At 44.9% G+C, this 20,577-nt stretch overlaps 1 protein-coding gene across 1 annotated transcript in view; it reads right to left on the minus strand.

Moving 5' to 3' along the window:
• Positions 1 to 644: 644 nt before the first annotated feature.
• Positions 645 to 20,577, minus strand: part of LOC121838531 — a 52,653-nt gene continuing 32,720 nt past the window's right edge. The window contains exons 2-4 of the mRNA XM_042294832.1: positions 10,662 to 10,843; positions 10,007 to 10,187; positions 645 to 836 (exon numbers count right to left, since the gene is read on the minus strand). Of these exons, the coding sequence (XP_042150766.1) occupies positions 645 to 836; positions 10,007 to 10,187; positions 10,662 to 10,843 (555 nt within the window). The remainder of the gene's footprint in view (positions 837 to 10,006; positions 10,188 to 10,661; positions 10,844 to 20,577) is intronic.

Below are 20,577 nucleotides of genomic sequence, written 5' to 3' on the forward strand. Positions count from 1 at the left end.
GTTCGTTGTATTTTTTGTTCGTAGTCTTTCCGTATAGATTATATACTAACCTGTGTTGGTCGTCCTACGCCTCAGGCGGCTTATTTTAATGAACACAAAATAGCCAACCGGCTAGGCCTCGATTTGCTTTCTCAGTAAATTGTATTTGTCTCTTGATGATAATAAAACTGAATGGGAACTGATTTGAAGTTCCGCCTCCAGTACGCGATCGTTGTTTTCCTTCAGGCTGTGAGTGCGCGTGCAAGTGTCATCAAAGGCACAAAACTAGCGCTCGAGACGGTGAGTCTACTAGATCCACATATACTTTGTTTCGCCTTATGTACAAAAACAGTTGACGCTACGAGATGATCGAAGCAGTCATTCAGCGTCAAAAACAAACCAAACTGTTGTCTATCATCGCTGAACCAATCATGTATACGGAAAGGACCCGTGACTTGCACATTTGACACAGTTTGATTGGTCCCATCAGCTCGTAGAGTCGGCCGCGTCTGGACGTTAACTGAAACGAAGTATAGCGCCAGTAAGCTTGTGTAAAGTTAGAAACATTCAAACGTTCCTACCCACAATTGTTTCACGGCCCCTTTTAACGAGACGTCACTGTACAAGCACGCTGCTCGCCTTATAGACTATAGTGGCCGCGTGACTCACTTGGCCCTTAGGCCGCTGCTCTCCAGCTGCCTGTCTCGGACAGCCCTGACGAAGTCTTCGTGCCCGCCCAGCTGGGTGGTGACCACGGCGAACTGGTACCAGGCGTAGCGCTCTAGGATGGCGAAGATGGCGGCCACCTGATGCACCACTGATGGCGCCAGCTGCAACACTCGGGCCTGCGACACCCGCTAGGGGCACAGAACGGCGAGTCAAGGGAAGGGCTGAGACTGGCAACACCTGTCAGGAGATGACGTCTTCCGACCGGGACATATCTTCGATCTTTGTTAGACGAAATGATGAATGTTTCCATTCTTGCGTGATGAGTTATACTCTTGATAGTCAAGTTTAATATTGCATGTAGATTTATGTGTATATTTCTGCTTATATTTCACCGTATGTATTATTTACATTTGCGAATACATTTATGTATATTTTATGTAGTTACTTTTATCACTTTCCTGGAATAATGACCTCTAGGCGCTGGAGGTTAAACTAAATAAATAAAAATAATAAACAAATAAATAAAGAAATAATGGGACTTCTTCACTAACATACGCTTACATTTTTTTTTTTCAAAGTGACATATCTTGCGTAGTGTCTATGAACCAGCGCTATTTCGATCTCAAGAGAAAACTAAGCTCCTTACTCCTTGTAGGTCATTCATACTGACATAATATTAGACTGTTATTTCACTCCCTAATTGACGTTTGCATGCAAATACAGGCTGAAGCGATGCAAAGTGTCCGGTGTACCGGGTGTTTGTAAAAAAAAAAAGAACCATTTTTTTCTTATTTTTGCCCGCGAGAATGCGACGTTAGCGGTGTTGATAGAACGCGAAGGTTTGAGAACATGTGCTCACCTGGATCAAAAGATGAAAGAGAAAGACGAAATTTCTCAACGGACCGACGTGAAACAAAATCTAATCAAGTAAAAAAAAATGGCATCGTGAACGCATGTGAAATTTATATCAGTGAAAAACACTTGGCAGCAAGAAAGATTATATAACGTCTCTTTCCTGCTGCCATTTTTTTTTTACTGAAATAAAGGATACAGGCGCCCACAATGTCATTTCTTGTTGTAACGATATTAGTCTTAAGCGGACGACAACTCGTTCCTTTTTTTACTTCTAATCCAGATAACGCCATGTTATTATTATATTGCAATTAAATTCAAAGGTGCAAGCGAGCTGGACAAGAATGACGAAAATAATCCCTGGGGAAAGGGAAACAAGGCAACTAATTGCCAGATGGAAATTGTTTGCACAGGAACAGCATACTTTTTTAGATTATGCAAGCATTGCTTCTTAGCAAAATATATGGCCACACCAGGTGATGATTCAGCAACCACATGTGCTTTAATATCATTAAGAGGATTTTACAAGGAAGTAGGGGACACATTGGAATTTCTAAGAACAAGGTTTGACCAAGCCTTTTTGGCCTCGTGCACTAAAAATAAGCTAACCAAACATCTGCTAGTTTCATTGTTTCCAGATCCTGTATTTCGTGTTTTTCCTTACAGGCCTCCACTAAATTGCAAGCCGGATGTTTTAAAAAGGGTTAAACTAATGTTGATACCACCGAAGTGTAAAACTTTCTTTTATCAATTTCACTCTCGTACCACAACTGTCAAAGAGTGGCTAGATCTACGCGGGATGGAAACATACGGTAGCACTAATTGTAGGCTTTGAAAAGTTACCGAAACGTTCACCCATGCCTTTATTCTTTGTGTCGACGCTGTATTATTTTGGGATGTTTTCAAACGGACGCTGAAAAAATACTGAAGTGGAAGAGACGAATCTTCGCTACTTGCATTTCGCCGAACACCTCGACACCATTCAAGACATTTTAGTAGTTCTAGGTCTTTATGGTTTGTGGAAAACGCGTGAAGTGAATAATGAAGCAGTTGTCGCAAAGCAATCCTGGGTAAATTTTAAAAATATTGCCATTCAAGTAGGTCAGGGCATATTGGCACGCTGTAATGAAAATGATGAATGGAAAGACGTAAAAAATCTCAGTTGTTCCCCTGATATTATATAATCGACGACAGCACCAGTTGACCTAGAAAGCATCATTGACACCTTTCTTTTTAAGATGAGCGTTGTGGTTTTGTAAATTTTTATTGTATAATGTAACGAGAATGAAACGTACCGCTTGTATGTAACAAAAAGGTAACGCATTGCATGTATATAATGTAACGCATTGCATGTATATAATGTAACGCATTGCTTGTATATAATCAAACGGAAATGTGGAGCTCTATCTGTATTTAGTGTAACGCAATAATGTAAATTATAGTTTTAAACATGCTGTAAATAAACGCCTAAACGAATATACTTGTTAGCTCAGTTGGTAGAGCGCTTGACTAGAAATAAAGAGGTCCCTGGTTCGATACCAGGACCAAGCGGATTATTTCCGGTGGCGCAACAGTCGCCTAGCCGCAGTCTTGGGTAGTAACGCCGTTACTGTTACTTCTTTAGTAACTGTAACGAGTTACTTTTTAAAAATGTGACTGTAGTTTTATTAGTTTTTGAGGTAACGATGAAAGTAACGACGTAACTTTTGACGTTACTTTCCAGTTTTATTTTTTTATTATGAATAATCTATCATTGAACGAGTACAATGTAGTGATTCCTTGCACTTCCCAAATTGTCTGTTCCGACATTTCGATTATCAAGTTGGCCTTGAAAACGATCCAGCCTGTGAATACGATCCTTTTTCGGCGAGTCATGATCGGAATATAGCCACGTGTAGATTTTATGAAAACACCTTTACGCACGCGCTTGTACTTTGTGACTGAACACTTACATCTTAGTGTATTGAAGCACAATCTCTGTTCCGGTTTTCTTTCTTCTGCGTGAACCCTTTTTAATCGGGTGAATCAACCGTGCAACAATAATACACGCGGACGGCACTGCGCAGGTTTCGTATTTTGATTAGCGCCACTACTCCGGCGTGGTATCAACAGTCGGTGCAAAATTTACTGCTGTTGGCGCGGGGTTTCTTTCTGGCTTGCCGGGTACGAAGTGAAATATGTCCAGGGACTCTGTAAACCCAGCGCAACCGTCAGGAGCCAGCAATGTGCTAGGGATACCAAGGATATGGATGTTGATGAGAACAAGAAAGAACTACCAAGGCCGGCGTACAGAGAGTATTTTGCTGTGGTGAAGTTGGTTGGCTAACAAACTGACCGCGGGAAACGGCATTCTGTTGCCTCAACGCCTACCCGGCAATCCAAAACCTGTTCCTGCGGCACAGCACAGATATTCCATCCAGCGCGCCAGATAAGCTCCTGTTCAGCAGCGGCAGGGACGTGTTCGCCATGAAAGGAGGGAAACTTTCAGGCACTAATTTAGAGAAACAACTGCTGCTGAATTGCAATATGAAGTAAAAAGCGTACTTTTTAACTTTATGCAATAAAACGCAGTGTAAAGCGTTTTCTAGTTTTTCCTAATTTTTTTTTTGTTCAACAAAAGTAACTTAAAATTACCGACGTCACTTTTAAAGTAACTGTAACTTAACTAGTTACTCTTTTGTTGCGGTAACTGCAACGACAACTTCACTACTTTTTTCTGAAAGTAACTGTAACTGTAACGAATTACGTTTTAAAAGTAACTTACCCAAGACTGCCTAGCTGTGTTTGGAGATTTGTGGTTGTCCTTTGTCCCCCGTGTTTTCCTTTCTCCAGGGATTATTTTCGTCAACGTCATGTCCTTAAACTTTTGCGTTCTGTCACCACAGGTAGCGTCACACCCTTACAAAGTGTCAACTTCCTGCCCCGCGTAGATTTTTTTTTTTTTTTTTACAAAAATTGAGAAACACGTTTGTTTTGTTTTTTTGGTTTTTACAAACACCCGTTACCCGATACTATGAATTTTGAGCTTTCTGACCGCTCACCGTATGCCCTTTATCCAGTGCAGCCTTAGGTATGTTCATGCGCATGCTTCGGACGCAGTCATTCACCCGATATTTTAACCCTGGAGAGTGCGCGGGGAGACAGAGGGACAGAAGAACACGAATCTCAAAACACAGCCGAGGTTCATTTCACAATACACAACCTTAAATAGGCAATCAAGAAAGAAAAAAGAGGGTGAACAGCCCAAAAGAAGACACGGAAGAGAAAGATTACGCCAGGAGTCCCCAACCAGGATACCAAAGCAGACTCTGCAAAAAAGAGATTGCGGGGTCTGATTTTGGAGGATGACGTGTACACTGTTTAGATACGTGTACGCGTGATGCCATCGCTGTCTTCCGTGTCTTCTTTTGGTCTGTTCGGGCTATGGCTTGGTTGCCTATGTAAGGTTGTGTTTCGTGAAATAAACCTCAGCTCGTTTGGAGATTGCTGTTGTTTTGCCACTCCGTTTCCACACGCGTTCACCTCCTTCTTAGATCGCTCGTGACACGACACTCAATATCCCAAAGGGCTTAGGGATAAATAACCGGAGAGAAGCTCGCCGGACAAAAGCTCACCTAACAAAAACACCGGACAAAATCTTATTTTTGGTGGGTCCTGACAAAAGCTATCTAATTCTTTGGCAGACCAAGACAGCAGTTCACCTTTCTTTTTTTTTATAGCCCGGAGGAAAGCTTGGTGGGAGGGGGCAGTAAAATCGGCTAAGCTGTGGGTTAAAGGGAGTTACGTAAGTGATTTCACGCAAGTGGCCTCATTCAGTAAATATTATCTGAAAAGTATATTCTTGGAACCCGGTTAACTAAACACCAATATTTAACTTTTAGATAGTACTAGGGTGTTTCCTATTGTTCTTCAGTTCTATGCGGGTGCCTTTCATATGGCGACTTTGCCGCAATATAGTTGCTTTTTTTTTCGGTAAAGGTAATCATAGGCACGTTACTGCTACAATGTAAGCGTGTTATAGCAACAGTTACTCTAAAAAAAGAAATTGACCCTGTTACAGTTACAGGTACAGTTACAAACTTGAAAGGCTAACTTGTTAGAATTGCAGTTACTACAAAAAGGTAAAGCCGTCATTTTTTTTATTACCTTTCAAAAATAATAAAAGATTTAAAAGATCCTTCTGTCAACGTGCCTTTAATTTAGTGTAGATTTGTTTTTAACAAAAATCAAGAACCATACCTTGCGCTGGTCCTCCATACTTTTTAATGGCATGCGCTGCTGAATTTCTCGTGGCATTAGAGGTCATTTACAAAGCAAACAATTTTATTCGAATGAGCTTGGGTTCCGGTTTACGTGCAAGAGAGGTTTGCTTTTGATTGGGGAAGTGAAAAAGCCGGTGAGCTTCAGTCCGGTGAGCTTTTGTCCGGGATTCGTGGGCATGCTGCCATTACTGATTCCTGTTTTGTTAAAGGAACCATGAAACAAATATCATAACTATGCTGATTGTCACCTTCAGAACAGTTGTAAAAAGCGTCGACTCCTTGCAAGTGTTACTAAAGTAATTAGTCATTTTGATTACAAATAGCTGACGAGTTACTAAGATACTTGTAAGTGTGTTTAAAGTTAGCTATTTGGTAGTTTATCAAAATTAACACCATTAAAACAGAAAAAGCGACATTTAGTTCCCCCGGCAACTAAATTTTTTAAGAACAAATTTGGGTTGCGTAAGAACTATGCCTGCAGCTGGAGTTTTCCTGAGTTACCAAACAAATAAAGAGCTCAATATGAACTCTTCAAGTTCATAAAGACGAATAAATCTACCAGTTCTTCTTTATTCTTCTATACATATGCTAGCTTTTGCAAAAACAAAAACAATTAATAAAAAATACTCGAATCCTGTTTCTCTCTTCGACTACTGTTTTTTTAACTGATGGTCACATGTTTAAGACACGTTCAGAGTAATTGAGAATGCTAAGGCAAAAAGAGGATCATCCCCATGAAAAGTTGTATCATTCTAGTTGGTCTCATTGCAGGAGAAAAAGAAGAGGCGTAGAAAAGTGACGCCTTTTAAAGAGGACACCAGCTTGTTGGCAAGTGTGTACCACTGAGCGAAGGTGTCAATAGAATCCTAGAACATATCGGCGTTATATCAATATGCTTGTCGCCGATATTGGAAACATGTTAGGTATGATGCCTTGAACCAGGCTAGAGGCCAGTCTTAGTCCTAATGCCATGAGCAAATGCCTTGAGCCAAGCAAGATGCCAAATTGGGGGGGAAGCCCCAGACTACGTCGTACGCCGAGTTCAGAGCAAAAGCGAAGCCAGAAGCCAATTCCTGTGTCCAGCCTTGGACAACATTTCTAGATTGTCTCGGATGGCAAACTTTCCCTGACGTTTTCCACCAGTTGGCCAAAGTGCCAACTTTGTGGCATGCTGCGGCGCGTCTTCGCAACAGCAGTTCATAGAGCAGCCGCAGCTTGCATAAATAATGGCGCTTCGATTAACTGGAGACAAACGACGGGGGCAGAAGAGGGTTCAGCTCCTACCCCTATGGGGGTTTGCCAACTGTCAGCGTCTAGTAACGCTGGCTTAAAGCTAGGCTCTTCGCCCAAATCAGAGATATACCAGTAGCCAAGCACCGAGCAAAACAAGCATGTAGTCAAGCTGTACTAGAAGGACATTCTGTGCAAAGCCCGCTTTCTATTTCGTCATACCGCCATACGCCCACCATCTTGGCGCTATTTTTCATCGTGCGGCCTAGCTACTGCCTAGTTTGATAGCCTTGCATGTCCGCTGTTTTCGCCGCGCCATGCTCGGCAGCGTGGTGGCGCTGTGGTCATCGCACGACACGTTTCGGCAAGTCAACACCTCTCATACAACAGGGTCCTAATTGATAATTTTCTAAATCCGCCGTAGGTGGCCGTCATAGAGCCTAGAATAGACACGAGTGCTACGTCAGCATTTGGCTAGGACTAGTGTCTACTCAGTGAAGACGCTAGTTCCAGGCGAGCACAGCATTCGCGTGCAATCCAATGATCTCCCTACACAATCCCTAGGGGGCGAGGGTGTACATCCCCCTTGTTTTTGTGAAGGCACCCCCTTAATTCGCAACTCCTCTATTCTCAAGCCTCTCCCCCCCCCGCCCCCCCCCCCCCCCCGAAAATTTAGACCCCCCCCCCCCCCCTAATTTCAATTCCTGGGGAAATTCCTGGTGCAATCCGCGGCCCGCGCTGACTTCTGTTAGGCGACGGAGAACGTTTCCAACACTGGGCTCCTTGTCTAAGAGGTGGTTGGCAGGCACACTCGACTTAGGAGACACCCTCCGAATTCGCGCTTTGCACACTTGTCCATCTAGTACATCATAATGTAGCGTTAGCGAGTACCTGCGTCTGCAGATGGCGAACCAGCCAAGACAGAACATCAGCGGCAGCGACAGCAGCGTTGGCAGTCCGCAGCAGAAGCATGAAAAATGGTGCCCCTGAGCCAGCAAGTCCGCAACAAGAAACCACAACTAGTGCTAGTGCAAGCAGCCGCTACCGAGAGTTATTCAATGTCTATTTGCTAAGTCTATTCTCAAGAAGGCTCACGCGTTTACTTTGCCGCAGCACACACGAAAGTATGGCCTTTCACCATTAAATGAAGTTCACTAAAATGCGCCTACACGAGCGATAAATTAACATTAGCTTCTGCTGGCTATAATCGGGCCCCTAGGTGAACCAACATGAATTGGGTTCTGCAGCAAAGGCACGGAGCCATTAATAGTTTGGGTCTTTTCTACTCTGGGATGGGGGGAATGACCTAGCTTATGTCCTTTCCTCAAGCTCGTCTTGAGAGTGACGACTATTGGCTGGAGGACCTTCGATTCAGGAAGGATTACCATAACCCTTCCGGTTTGGCTTCCAGTGTCTTTCCCGTGTATTCAACGCCGCGTCTCAACATAAAGGGGCAATTCGTTGGTTCTTTGCAATTGAAAGTAAGATGTTGCAGTGCCACTGAAATATAATTTTTATTTGCTCATGCATTTCACTGAGTCGCCAATGCCACAGCAAGCACGCGACGGCACTCAAGTAACATTGGAAATGTGGTCATATCATTCATTGTACGTAGAACGAATGCCAGCAAAATGCGCATTACTTCTACAAAACATTCAATCAAGGGCTTGCATGCACGTTACAACTTCAAGCCCGGACTCTAATAAACATGCACCAAACCTAGGGTTCTGAGCTTTCAGATAAATCTGAAAAACTGCGAAAAAGACCCGCCGGTATAGTTTTGGTCTGTCAATTCAAATTTATCTGATAAACTCCAAACTTTGATCCCCCAATGCACTGCCCCCAAGCCGCCCCGAGTAGAAATAAGGAAAGGAAAAAACAACGGTATTTTACAATAAAGTTTGGTCAGCGCACAGGATCAATGGTCATGAGAAAATGCCACCACAGTTGTCTTTCAAATCTCAGACCCTTGTCAAAAGGGGTCCTACATCTTATGTCGTCAAGGTTAATTCAAGACGAGAGGTACTCACGGAATTATAGCCGTACCTAACATCTCTAAAAGTGCACGAGGAAAAAAAAAAAAAAACAGCGGCCGAGAATGGTGGGTGCTTTGGTCGAGCTATTTGCATGATTTTCGTGTTTTTACTTCTGCCGATATTTACGTACGGCAGTTTCCTTTCTTTAGAGAAGAAAAACTCTACGAAGAAAACTAGGCGAACAGCAATTAACGTCTTGACCAGGAAATTACTTCACCTTCAAAGCAGCCGCACAGGTTTCACGTGGCAGGAATATGTTGCAGTGTAATAGCATAAACTTTATTCTCGATCAAATTTTTTTTTCTTCTTTATACCTAACCGCCGGTTAGTCTCACGACATTGTCGAATCTCTGCATGATCTGAGGGTACTTAGAAAAGGGAACATTAGTATAGTCTGTCATAAAATTTCTCCGAGCATCAATATACCTCTACCCATTAGAGACAGCCTCGACTAATTCGTAAACCTTTTTTGCGGAATGGAGGATCCGACTCCATTTATGGGACGGCTTCCCACCACCTGGAATAGTTGTGCTTAAATAGTTTAGTACGAGTCCATGACAAATGCTGCGTACTGTGCTCTCTGGTCACTGCCTAAGGAGACAAAGGAATCTGCTGCTATTTCTATTGGAGGTAGGGAGTGAAGGACAGCGCACGTATGCACGGGACTGTTCTTGGAAAAAATATGTTGCGCCTTCGGCATCTCAATCGTGTCCCCTTCCCAACTATACTCAAGCCAGATTCGATACGTTGTTAACGGAGCCAAGAAACATCTGCCACTTTACTCCTCGAATATGTCTGATGTAAATACCAGACAAGAATATAAGACACGACATTTGACAGGCTAGGCAAGGAAGGCTATAGTCGGGTAGGGTAGAGCGAGACGGTAAAATAGGGTTGATATCGTTTGGTTTTGCTGGGTAAGGCTAGTGTAAGTCAGTTTATTGTATGCTTTGTTGGGATTGGTCAGCGTGTACCGACCTGATCTAGGCCAATGTTGTCGGCGTTCCAGGCGATTACTGGGACGCCCAGGTACCCAAGAAGCTGAAGCACGTATTGCACCGAGGCCGCGTTGCTGCCGAAGACGGCTGAGTTGGTGAGGTACAGGACAGCCACCACGTCATCCGGAAGGAGGTCTTCGCAGAGGCGCCGCAAGATGTCCCTAGGCGGGCACAGAGACAAGCGCTGTAAGAAAGCACAACACCAAGAGGCACCAGGAACAATTCATGTGCATAGCCGTGTTATAATTAGAGTTCTGTCTTTTCAGGGTTTATTATCCTTCAAATTCGTGTTTTCTTTTTAGTTTACTTTTTGAACGTCAGTGACACTTATTAGCAAACGAATTCCTGATTTTCACTCGCCTTAACAGATGAAGCGTCGGCTAACTCTTATCTTAGCTTTCTTTGTAAGAGCTAAATTAGATATCGTTCTCCCTCTTTCTCTCTCCGTCTTTCTTACGGTGACCAATATTGGACCCCTAGAGAGAGAACAGGTGCTTTAGGAACTGGAATCATTAACTATATGTTCAAGTGTGCGCATTTGATGATGGCACTTTTTTTGAACGTACCGACCCCTGGACAATAAGGCTGCTCGGTGAAATTCAACATGACGTCGCGAAAAAGCGTTCGCTGCTTACTTGGGCGTTGGTTGTAGAGACATGCGCACCGCCTTGGCCTGAACGGAGAAGAGCTGCATGAAGCGAAGTCCCGATGTCCGTCCTTTGGTCATGAGGGACATGCCATCTCGAAGCTTCTGCTGATACTTGCGCTGCTGGCTCAGCAGCGATGTGTCGGGAAAGATGGCACCGAAGGTCAGGTTCTGCCACCAGAAATAAATTGCTCTCAGTGAGACGACTCGACAAAACATTTCCATCTAACTCTTTTGAGGTCATTCAAAGATGACCCCCAAATCTTTAACACCGGAATAAAATATTTTAATAAGGTAACATAAGATTTTTTGGGAGCACCGTTTATAAAAATATTATTATTATTTTTTTTTTTTTTTGCATCGTGCAACATTATTTGAACAACTCAGTTTGGAAACTGTGATAGGAGCCTGCTTTCTAGAAGCGGCCCCAAAGCGTAGTTCGGAATCGAACTATATGCGATTGCAACGCCGCCGTTTCCGCCGCAGTGGCCATTTCGGTAACTATACATATTCGAACGCAGAACAAAACACAATAAAACCTTACCTATGTCTGCAAAGTGAACACCCGCTGACCGCGTTGTATCAAAATGGGTTATGTACCGCCAACCAAACAGCAAACTACAAACGAACTAACGGAACGGACTGACCGCCAAGAAGCGACGCTGTAATCAAATCTGGGTTCCAGTAGTTCGATTCCAGAGGATGCGAGGGGTACGCGTTCCACGGGCAAGTTTCCCAACTGAGTTGTTCCGCTAACGTTAGAGTGGTGTAACTAATAAATTGTTTGCTTTCCTAGGGCGAAGCCATTCGACTGGTGCCATTCTTTGTTTTGTCGGAAGAACAGCATGCCATCCCGTACTTGAAGACACTAGATGTCATCATCATAGCCGGATAGGACTGTTCAAACACTTTACCCATTTAGGTCTTTTTTTAAGCTTCGTGAAAGAGGTTTGAGTGTTCGCCCTAGAAAGCGAAGAATTATTCAGACCAGACTATCCTTACGATATGGCTTTAAATACGCTTTCACCATATCTAGATGCCAAACCGAGATGCCGAGCCAATAAAACTGGGGTTTACGACCCTCCACACAGATCATTGCTGGGGAGAAGGACACAGTGGAATCTAACGTGGCAATGAATTGTCCTGCTGTAGTAATCAGGAAGTGAAGTGAACGGAATCGGAAACCAAAACCGAAGGTCGACGGCGGCGCCCATGCAGAGCTGCTTAAAAGCGTCCTCTATTAACACTGAACAATGCGAAGAGCACCTAAGCACAAACGGTCTTGCTCGGATTCTACAAGTTATCATCGTGGACGCCGGAAGTTCCAGGTGGACTAAGATGACTTATGCGAAGCGTAAGTTCGTCTGCTTCTTTTGCAGGGGTTCTGGTGACGTCAGAACGCCGAGCTCTGATTAGTTCTGAATGAAAAATAGTGGGTAGACGTCAAGGCAGCTTGCTTTGAGCTCCTCCCGCTATCCTTCAATCAGAGCCAATCAGAGTTTGGCGTCTTTCTGATGTCACCGCAACTCCTGCAGACGAAGCAGACGACTTGCTCTCCGCATAGTGACTGACAATCGCACGGCGTGATCTATCATGTTCACACTTCTTGCTTTGTGATTAGTCGTTTCGCCATTTTTATGAACGAGTACCTTAATCTTGTTGGCTGAGGGGAGGGGTAATTGAACTCGCAAGTGATGACGCCACAACTTGGCGCTGTCCTTCGAACAAACCCTTGCTATACTCCGCGACAACTTTTCTTGGCAATGCAGTGGAAGGTACGTCCCGCGTCCCCTCTCCCATTTTGAGTGTAGGCAGGCTCTCCTCCTCCCTTTTTTCGGGGAGAGGAGGAGAGCCTGCGTACACTCAAAATGGGAGAAGGGACGCGGGACGTACCTTCCACTGCATTGCCAAGAAAAGTTGTCGCGGAGTATAGACCTTTTTCGCTTACTCTCGCCCCCGACCGCCAAGAAGGCATATCCGGTATGGGCGACGAAAAAATATCAGAACGTTTCAACCTGCAAATGGTAAAAAAATAAAGTGGAGGCAAAACGAGAATCTGTGACGGTTACCTTTATGTCCTAAATGCCTTCTATTGGCGTGGCAACGGCAAAACAATGTTTTCGCCCATACTGGAAGTGACGACAATTCAAGATGGCGGCGCCCTTGCGGAAAAGGTCTATAGGGTCGTTAACAAATGCATTTGAGCTCGACGCGAGGTTAGAATTTGTCTGATAAAAAAGTTAAATTTTTTTCTTGTAAGCATTGTGTCGTCTCGGCAGACTTGCACGTAACGAGTTATAAGTAACTGATTACTTGTAATCAATTACATTTTTATAGTAACTTTTTAACGCTTCCATTACTTTTTCGAGATACCGTTCGCTGTAATTCAATTACTATTTCTTGTAATCAATTACCAGTAATCAAGTATTTGTTTCCGAAGGAACTAAAATTATTGAGGAGTTTTTTTTTTTTTACGTAAAACATCGCTCTGCCTGCCGGTGCGTCACTCATCTATGCTGCACTAACGGTGGACCACTTTTCTAACCCCTAAACAATTCTCATAGATACCAAGATACCAGAAGGACGCTCAGCGACGTTTTGATTGTCAAGGGTAGCGCAAAAGTAACGAGAAAAGTAAGCTATTACTTTCTGGTAATCTGTCACTCACTTCTGTGATGCAGTAATGATTAGAGTAAACAGTTACATTTTTAAATAAAGTAATTGTAATTATAATCGGTTATTCTTTTTTCAGTAACACGTACAAGACTGCGTCTTAGTGTATAATTTATCTAGCTAATCGTAAAGGCTCTTTTTTTCTCTTTATATATTTATTTTAAGAAGGGTGAAGGAACTGTGAAGCCGATTCATGAGCTTGGTGGTAAGTTACGGTTACTATGTGAAGTGTATCAACGCCGAAGTGCGGGCCAGCGCGCATACGTTTCAGGAAGTTTTAATGGCACAGAAGTTGCTTCAGTGTGAACATTTGTGTGATCAAACGAACTGTCTGTAAGCAGATTAAACTTGTCTGACGTTTTACTAAGGCCTTTCGCTATTTGGGAGTTTGCTGAAAACTGAACAATCCGAGGGAAATTTTTTTTCTTCTCCTTTTTTTTCTCACTTATTGATGGCTACCATCAGGTACGCCACACATTCTTATATTGCAAGCATGCAAACAAAATGTGGGCCAACCAAGTAGGACCGACTAAGAAAGGGCCGGTTTTTAAGCCTCTTGAGACGGAGTAGGTTCTCCTCCGCAGCAGCGCATCCGGTCCCACACCGTCGCAAGAAGCTTAAAACCGGTCTTGTTTCTCTCAGTCTTACCTGGTTGCAAGTCTGTGAACGGCGCTTTAGCGTAAAAATAATGTACGCTTTATTACCATGCACGTCAACTGCGAAATCAAAAAGAAGACTTTTAGATCACGCACTATACATATTCTCCTCTCGTCACATCTTTAAAAGACGCCATGGGTGCGATGATTTTCCTGAGACAGTATGCCGTATCGCACGCAAATACGATTCCTTTTGACGAACTTGATGACTCTTCTTAGACCCGCCGCGTTCTCAATCAATACGATATCAAAATCGCGTTCCTATGCAAACGATTAAGACTGTTGCAGCGGCATACTTCAGTCGGGTTTCAGCCATTCCGCACGCGTTCGACGTCTGCAGCAGGCATCTCAAGACGTACCGAGGACCGGAAGTGGCCTTCGCAAATATTTCAGAATAGCCGATTCCGGGCAAACTTCTGTCGTGGTTTAAGAGCGAAATGCAGACTTTCTTTCCGTATTCTTTTTTTAGACGTTTAAATTCCACGTCCGATTTTCGAACGATGTTTCCTTTCGAATCGAAATCCGGTCCCACGTATTTGCCCATAGCAACGCCCCTAGCAACGGTTTGTTTGGAGCAGTGACGTCACACTTACGGGGTCGGCAGAAGCTCGGAGCTCGCCACACCCTGTGTTTCTATAGTTCCCGTGGCTCTACAGCAACTCAACCCTCTGACGTCATCGCGGCACTGCGGCGGCGCTGCTTTCGGCATTGCGCATGCGCACCAGCTTCACTGAAATCTGGTATCTGCGCACACACATTGCCCACACCTAGTTTCGGCGAACGCTGATTTGTTTATAGAGGGTGCGTTGGTCTATATAGTGACTGACAGTTAAAGAAACGCAGCCTGTCCTATTATGGTCATATACTTCTTCATGATTAGTCATTTCCCGTTCTAATGTAGCAACCACATTGGTTGCAGGGCGAAAATAAGGTGTTCAGAGCTCGCCCCTAATTACTTCAGATTAAACTAGTGACTTCATATTAATCGAGTTCTCAGCACTCGGTCGCTAGTGTAACGAAGGAGAACGTCTCAGAATCAGAGCGATACTTGTATTCAATTCAATAACCGTGGTAAAAAACAAAAACAGTCCAGGTCTTCGCGGAACGATACAAATTTACCTCGTCATCTGTTGAATTTAGGTATATATAGGTGTACCTTAGATTAAATTTATGCAGACTTGTGCCTATCTCGAATACTCTACTCAAGATACTGTATCTTAAATACTTTTTGGAGTATCTTGGTATCTTGCAAATACCTCTGATGGAGAGTATATAGTACTCTATCTTAATTACAATTCCGAGTATCTTGCACTCATTATCTTAAATACATTTTTGACATTCCGTCATTTTTCGAGTGGCACGGGCAAACGTAAACATTCTTTCGAGCAACCGAATCCTGTTGCTAGCTCCGATTAGCTACGGTGACTTTAACTGAGCTCGTGAGAATACCGCTTTTTTTGCCGACTGTGACTCATATTTCAGCCCAAAGTTCGTACAATGATGTTTCTCCCCTCGCCTTCTCCAGGGCGCCTTTTGTCTCTATAAAGTTTTCCCCAAAAAATCCTCAAACCAAAGGTGGGTTTAGCGGAAGTAAAGATGCCACCCTGAGGCGCAAGCAAACCGGTAAACGACCTACGAGAACAATGCAGACTTAAGTGTCAAGAAATAACAAATAGAAAGAAATGAGAAGTGAACACACACAAAAAAATAGACATTTTTGTTTTGTTTTTTGTATATTTGACCCAGCTAAAACAAAACGTCGAGTTTTTTTTTTTTTTTCTTTGTGTTGTCAGTCCGGCACTTATTTCTCTCGCGAACACTGTCTGTAAGCGAACATTGATAAGCTGTGAACAGTACACGAAACGAACTACGAGCTGGACGACCTCTCAAACTTCTAACAAAGTGCCCCCCAACGCTGAGTGCTTTTCTGAACGCAACCTACTTGAAGAAGGGGCGATCACTGCCGTGGCTATTATGTGGGATCTCTTTGTTATCCATTCACTCATATTTGTGTCCCAAGTTCTTTTATAGTGAACTCCCCGTATAGGGAATATGGATTGTAGTTAAACGATGTGTGATATTCAGCGATGTCACTATTGGCGAAGCGCTCCGACTCGTTTGTCACCCCCACACCTCGGTGTTTACCCAACACAAGGCCTGTGCACAGGCGCACAGGCCTTGTGGGCATCTTCGTGTCATCTTTTTTAGAAGAGCGCGGGCATAGTGTAATGAAAAAGTACCAACAATTAGTGAAGTGACGTTAGGTGCCAGATCTTCCCCGAAAGCAGTCGTCAGAGGACGCGAACTTGACCCACTTGGGCTTTTGTGCTCAGCTGGGCAGGATGCATGCTGCATTGTTCATGCAGGCCGGAGTGGTAACAAAAGAGCCCCTCCTCCCCCTCACCTGAGAAGACGAACTCCAACCGAACGCTGACGCCGCGTTCGGTAAAGTCAGCCGAGCGCTGAGCCATTGTATTTATTTTCTCCATCCATCTAGTTCTAAAGTTAACCGTTGGGGGCGCCACGGTCTGATCTTGGGTAACCGGACAAAAGCTCACCGGACAAAAGCTCACCGGAAAAAAACTCACCCATTTTTTCCCAGACCCGGACAGAAGCTCACCTCATTTATTTTTGCCACCCCAGCGAAACACGGGCTGGGATAAAGTGCGGACGCGATTGACATTACATCATTTCTTAGAACTGGTACCTTATCCCATGCAAAGGTGTCGACAGATAAGCCATAACACGCAGAGAAGCAACAATTTGGGACCAAAAATTAGGTCACCGAAATTAAGTGGAGCTAATAAGATCAAGTTTGATCGACTCAAGGTATACCGGAGCGGGAGCAGCACGATTGCCCCGGGTGCAGAATCCCCGTCACAGAAGCTCCGTGTCACTTGCCCCCCGCGTTTCAAAAACCCTGCACTCAATGACCCCGTTCTATTTGCCCCACATGCCAAAATCCACGCATTTATTTGCACCCATGTCAAAATCCCCACATTCAATGACGCCGTTCTATTTGCCCCCGCGGTAGTAATTATTGCATACGCTTCCAATAATTCTCTGGTAGTTTTATCTGTGCCCCCCCCCCCCCCCCCCGGATGATGGCGGTTTGACGTTCACATTGTGTGGTTGGTGTGGTATACAAGGTCCCGCTAAGTTGCGGAAGGGTGTAAATCGTCAAACTCCGGTCGACGGCTGAAGTCACTTGCCTCTACATTGTGCAGCTTGTAAATGTTAGCCCCAATTCAACAACATCACCCTCATCGGGAGGGGCACAGAGAAAACCACCAGGGAATTATTGGAAGAGCAAGCAATAATAAAAGAGGAACAAGGTGCATATGGCAGCCCAACATCGTTCTTTCTGGGCAAAAAAAGAACTGTTTATCTTGGCACGTGCTGAAGTGATAGTGCGGTTTACTTCGTTAGTGTTTTTTTTAATAAATGTTAAGTAGTGAGTCCATTGCTTTCGTCGTTAGCATCTTCCCTTTGTCCTTTCCTGTATTTTTGCGCGCTGTTTACTTACGATTACCTATTTAAGGGCACGATTCGTTAGCAAGCGTCTCAGACCATCGGCTACCACGGAGTTACTTCGGACGCAGAAGGGCAAGGATGCGCTTTATCTAGACGGATACAAGTATGTTTCATACCGCCATAACAAGAACGGAACCACTGCTTGGCGCTGTCAAAAGTATCGTGCCATCAACTGCAGCGTAACAGTCCTGACAGAGGGAGAAAGTGTCCTTCGGAATACAGGTATGTTTTAGTTCATCCAAATGTTGGCGTGGCGATCATATCTGGAATTTCTAAGCTTTTTACCAGTCGGGTGTCATTGCTCGAGCTGTCCAACGGTGGCCAGGCGAGGAAACGACTCAAGAGTTGGAACGACAAGGACGAGAGCATCGAAGATCTGGAGAAACGACTGCCGGACGGTGACCTCAACCTCGATGGCTTTCTTCAGAAGATTCAACTTTTTTGTGGAACCTAAGTGTCCCTGTAACCATACACGTGTTGTAGGCAGACTTTGTAAATAAACAGGTTGCCCTAGCGGTGAATTGTAACCGTACGAGTAGTGTTTCTACCAACGAACCGCTGCACCTAGCCTAGTTTTCGTTCATAAAACGAAAAAAAAAAAAAAAACTAGGGAAAGCGGCTTGTTTGATGAACGAGCCGCTATCCTTTGCCCAGTGTGCGTTGACGCATAGAAGACATAGCTGTTGACACAGGGGGCATTTGACGCGGGGCTTTTGAGATTGGTGGCTTTCGTGTTACGGTCTTTTGAGAATGGGGATTTTGAAACTGGGGAAAAAGAAACGGGGCTTATGGTGGGGGGGGGGGGGGGGGGGGGGGCGTTTGACACGGGGCTTTTGAGATTGGGGTCTATCGTGCAACACCCCCCAAAGCACCCTTGAGCCACACCCAAAACACGCCGTGAACCCAATTTTTTGAACCCGAAGAGTTACCGGAGAAGCGAAGTCATCCGTCGATGACCTCACTTTTCTATTGTGCTTATATCACGCTAAACGCGCACATAAAGGTTAGGCACCATGTCTTATAAGTGAATGGTAAGGAAAATTAAATTATTTCCGTCATTGTGCGTCGTAAATGTATTTGAAATCAAGGATTATTTTTATCAGGGTGATGTGAAAGGGAAACTGAAGCAAAACTTTAATATACAAACCAGTGAGTTTCGAATTTTTAAAAATATTTTGTTTTTAGAGCGCAGCTCTTAGGGGCCCGTTCCCGGCTTGAGCGGCGTCGGCGTCGGCGTAACCAAGGTCACCCCAAGGTCACGTGACCCCCAAGGTCACGTGACCCCTCCCCCTCCCGAGGTCACGTGACCCCCCTCCGAGGTTACGTGAGCCCCCCCCCCCCCGAAGTCACGTGACCCCCCCCCGAGGTCACGTGAACCTCCCGCCGAGGTCACGTGACCTCCCCGATGACGTCATCGTCAGTGATGACGTCACCGGCATCCGCATCGTCATCATTATCATCACTGATGACGTTACCAGTGACGTCACTGATGACGTCACCGGCATCCGCATCGTCATCGTCATCGTTATCATCACGAATGACGTCATCAGTGACGTCACTGATGACGTCACTGACATCCCATCGTCATCGTCATCATCGCTGATGACGTCATCAGTGACGTCACTGATGAAGTCATTGGAATCCGCATCGTCATCGTCACTGATGACGTCATCAGTGACGTCACTGATGGCATCATCGGCATCGTCACGTGACCCCCCAAGGTCACGTGACCCCCCAGGTCACTTAACCCCCCCCCCCCCAGGTACCCTTCCCTCCTCCTCCTCAAGAGCTGCGCTCTAATTCGGTGTTACAGGGAGTTGTAAACGGCTTTCACTTTTTTCTGAACAAGTACAAGACAGATAACCACTTAAGTACAAAACGAGCGTGTTGGTAACGGTAATTAGACATGAGGAAGATACATAGAAAGAGGGGACGGACAACGAAGACTTCCAACTAGCAACAACATTTATTGACCCGAAGTTTGCATATATAGGTGAAGGAGGGGAGGGTGAAAGACGCTACACTGAAAAGTGGGAAAGCGATGGGAGAGGGTGTAGAGCCAGGGAAAAGAGAGGCGATCCCGTGGGGTAGACATCTAATCGCTTGGAGCCGCGGAAACGAGGGACGTCAGCTCTGGCCCCAGGAAGTTTATCTCCCTCCTGGATAAGCCTATGGACGGGGATCCGAAGTTGTTGTGACTGTGGTGCATGGCGAAGGCCTCCATGATCTCTCGTCCGTATCTTGAGGCGTGACCTCCAATCCTGGTGGTCGAGGGAAGGTCGGCCGAACAGGGTTCGCTGCACTCAGAGGTGTGTTTGGCAATCGGGTGGTAACAAATCTCCGAAGTGTCGGAAGCGGCTTTCTTGATCTCGTTTGCATGTTCCCTCACCCGATCGTTTAGGCATCGGCCCGTCTGTCCGATGTATTTAGCACCGCAGGACATGGGAATCGAATACACGCACTCTTTGCAGCAGGTTACATAATTGGTCTGGTGCTTTTTCTGGCACGGGGGCGCTGGGCCGGGGTTGTTGACCTTTCTACAAATAGAAGCTAATTTGAACTTGCAGGAAAATACAACGTTGGTCTTGAAGCCGAGCGCAATAGATTTCAGGCGATGTGAGGTGTTGTGTATGTAGGGGATGCATGCGAAGCGTGACTTAGGAGGGAGGGGTTGTTGCCGCTTGTTGGCACGGCATTGACACAAGCCCGGAGAGGTGAACTTCGAGAGAAGCGGGTGCGAAAAACCATTCTGCGCCTGCAGAATCGTCTGAAAAATATTTTCGAGGGGTTCCAGGTACACCCAGATCTATCAAGACTGCTGGAGCTAGTAAGGGACTGCATTCGCTTATAACCAATCGATAAATAAACTTGTTTCTACTCTAATCAACAAACCATGCGCCTGTCAGAGTTAATTTATTGTTGCATATTAGTGTCGCACGCATGCACCTAAGTTGTCCGCATTCGTGTTAAGAACAACATGAAATTTTATCCCGGTGAGCTTTTGTCCGGGTCTCTGAAAAAATCAGTGAGCTTTTGTCCGGT

This window comes from Ixodes scapularis, unplaced genomic scaffold (assembly GCF_016920785.2).
Source record: "Ixodes scapularis isolate PalLabHiFi unplaced genomic scaffold, ASM1692078v2 PGA_scaffold6__148_contigs__length_123643588, whole genome shotgun sequence".
Taxonomy (NCBI): domain Eukaryota; kingdom Metazoa; phylum Arthropoda; class Arachnida; order Ixodida; family Ixodidae; genus Ixodes; species Ixodes scapularis.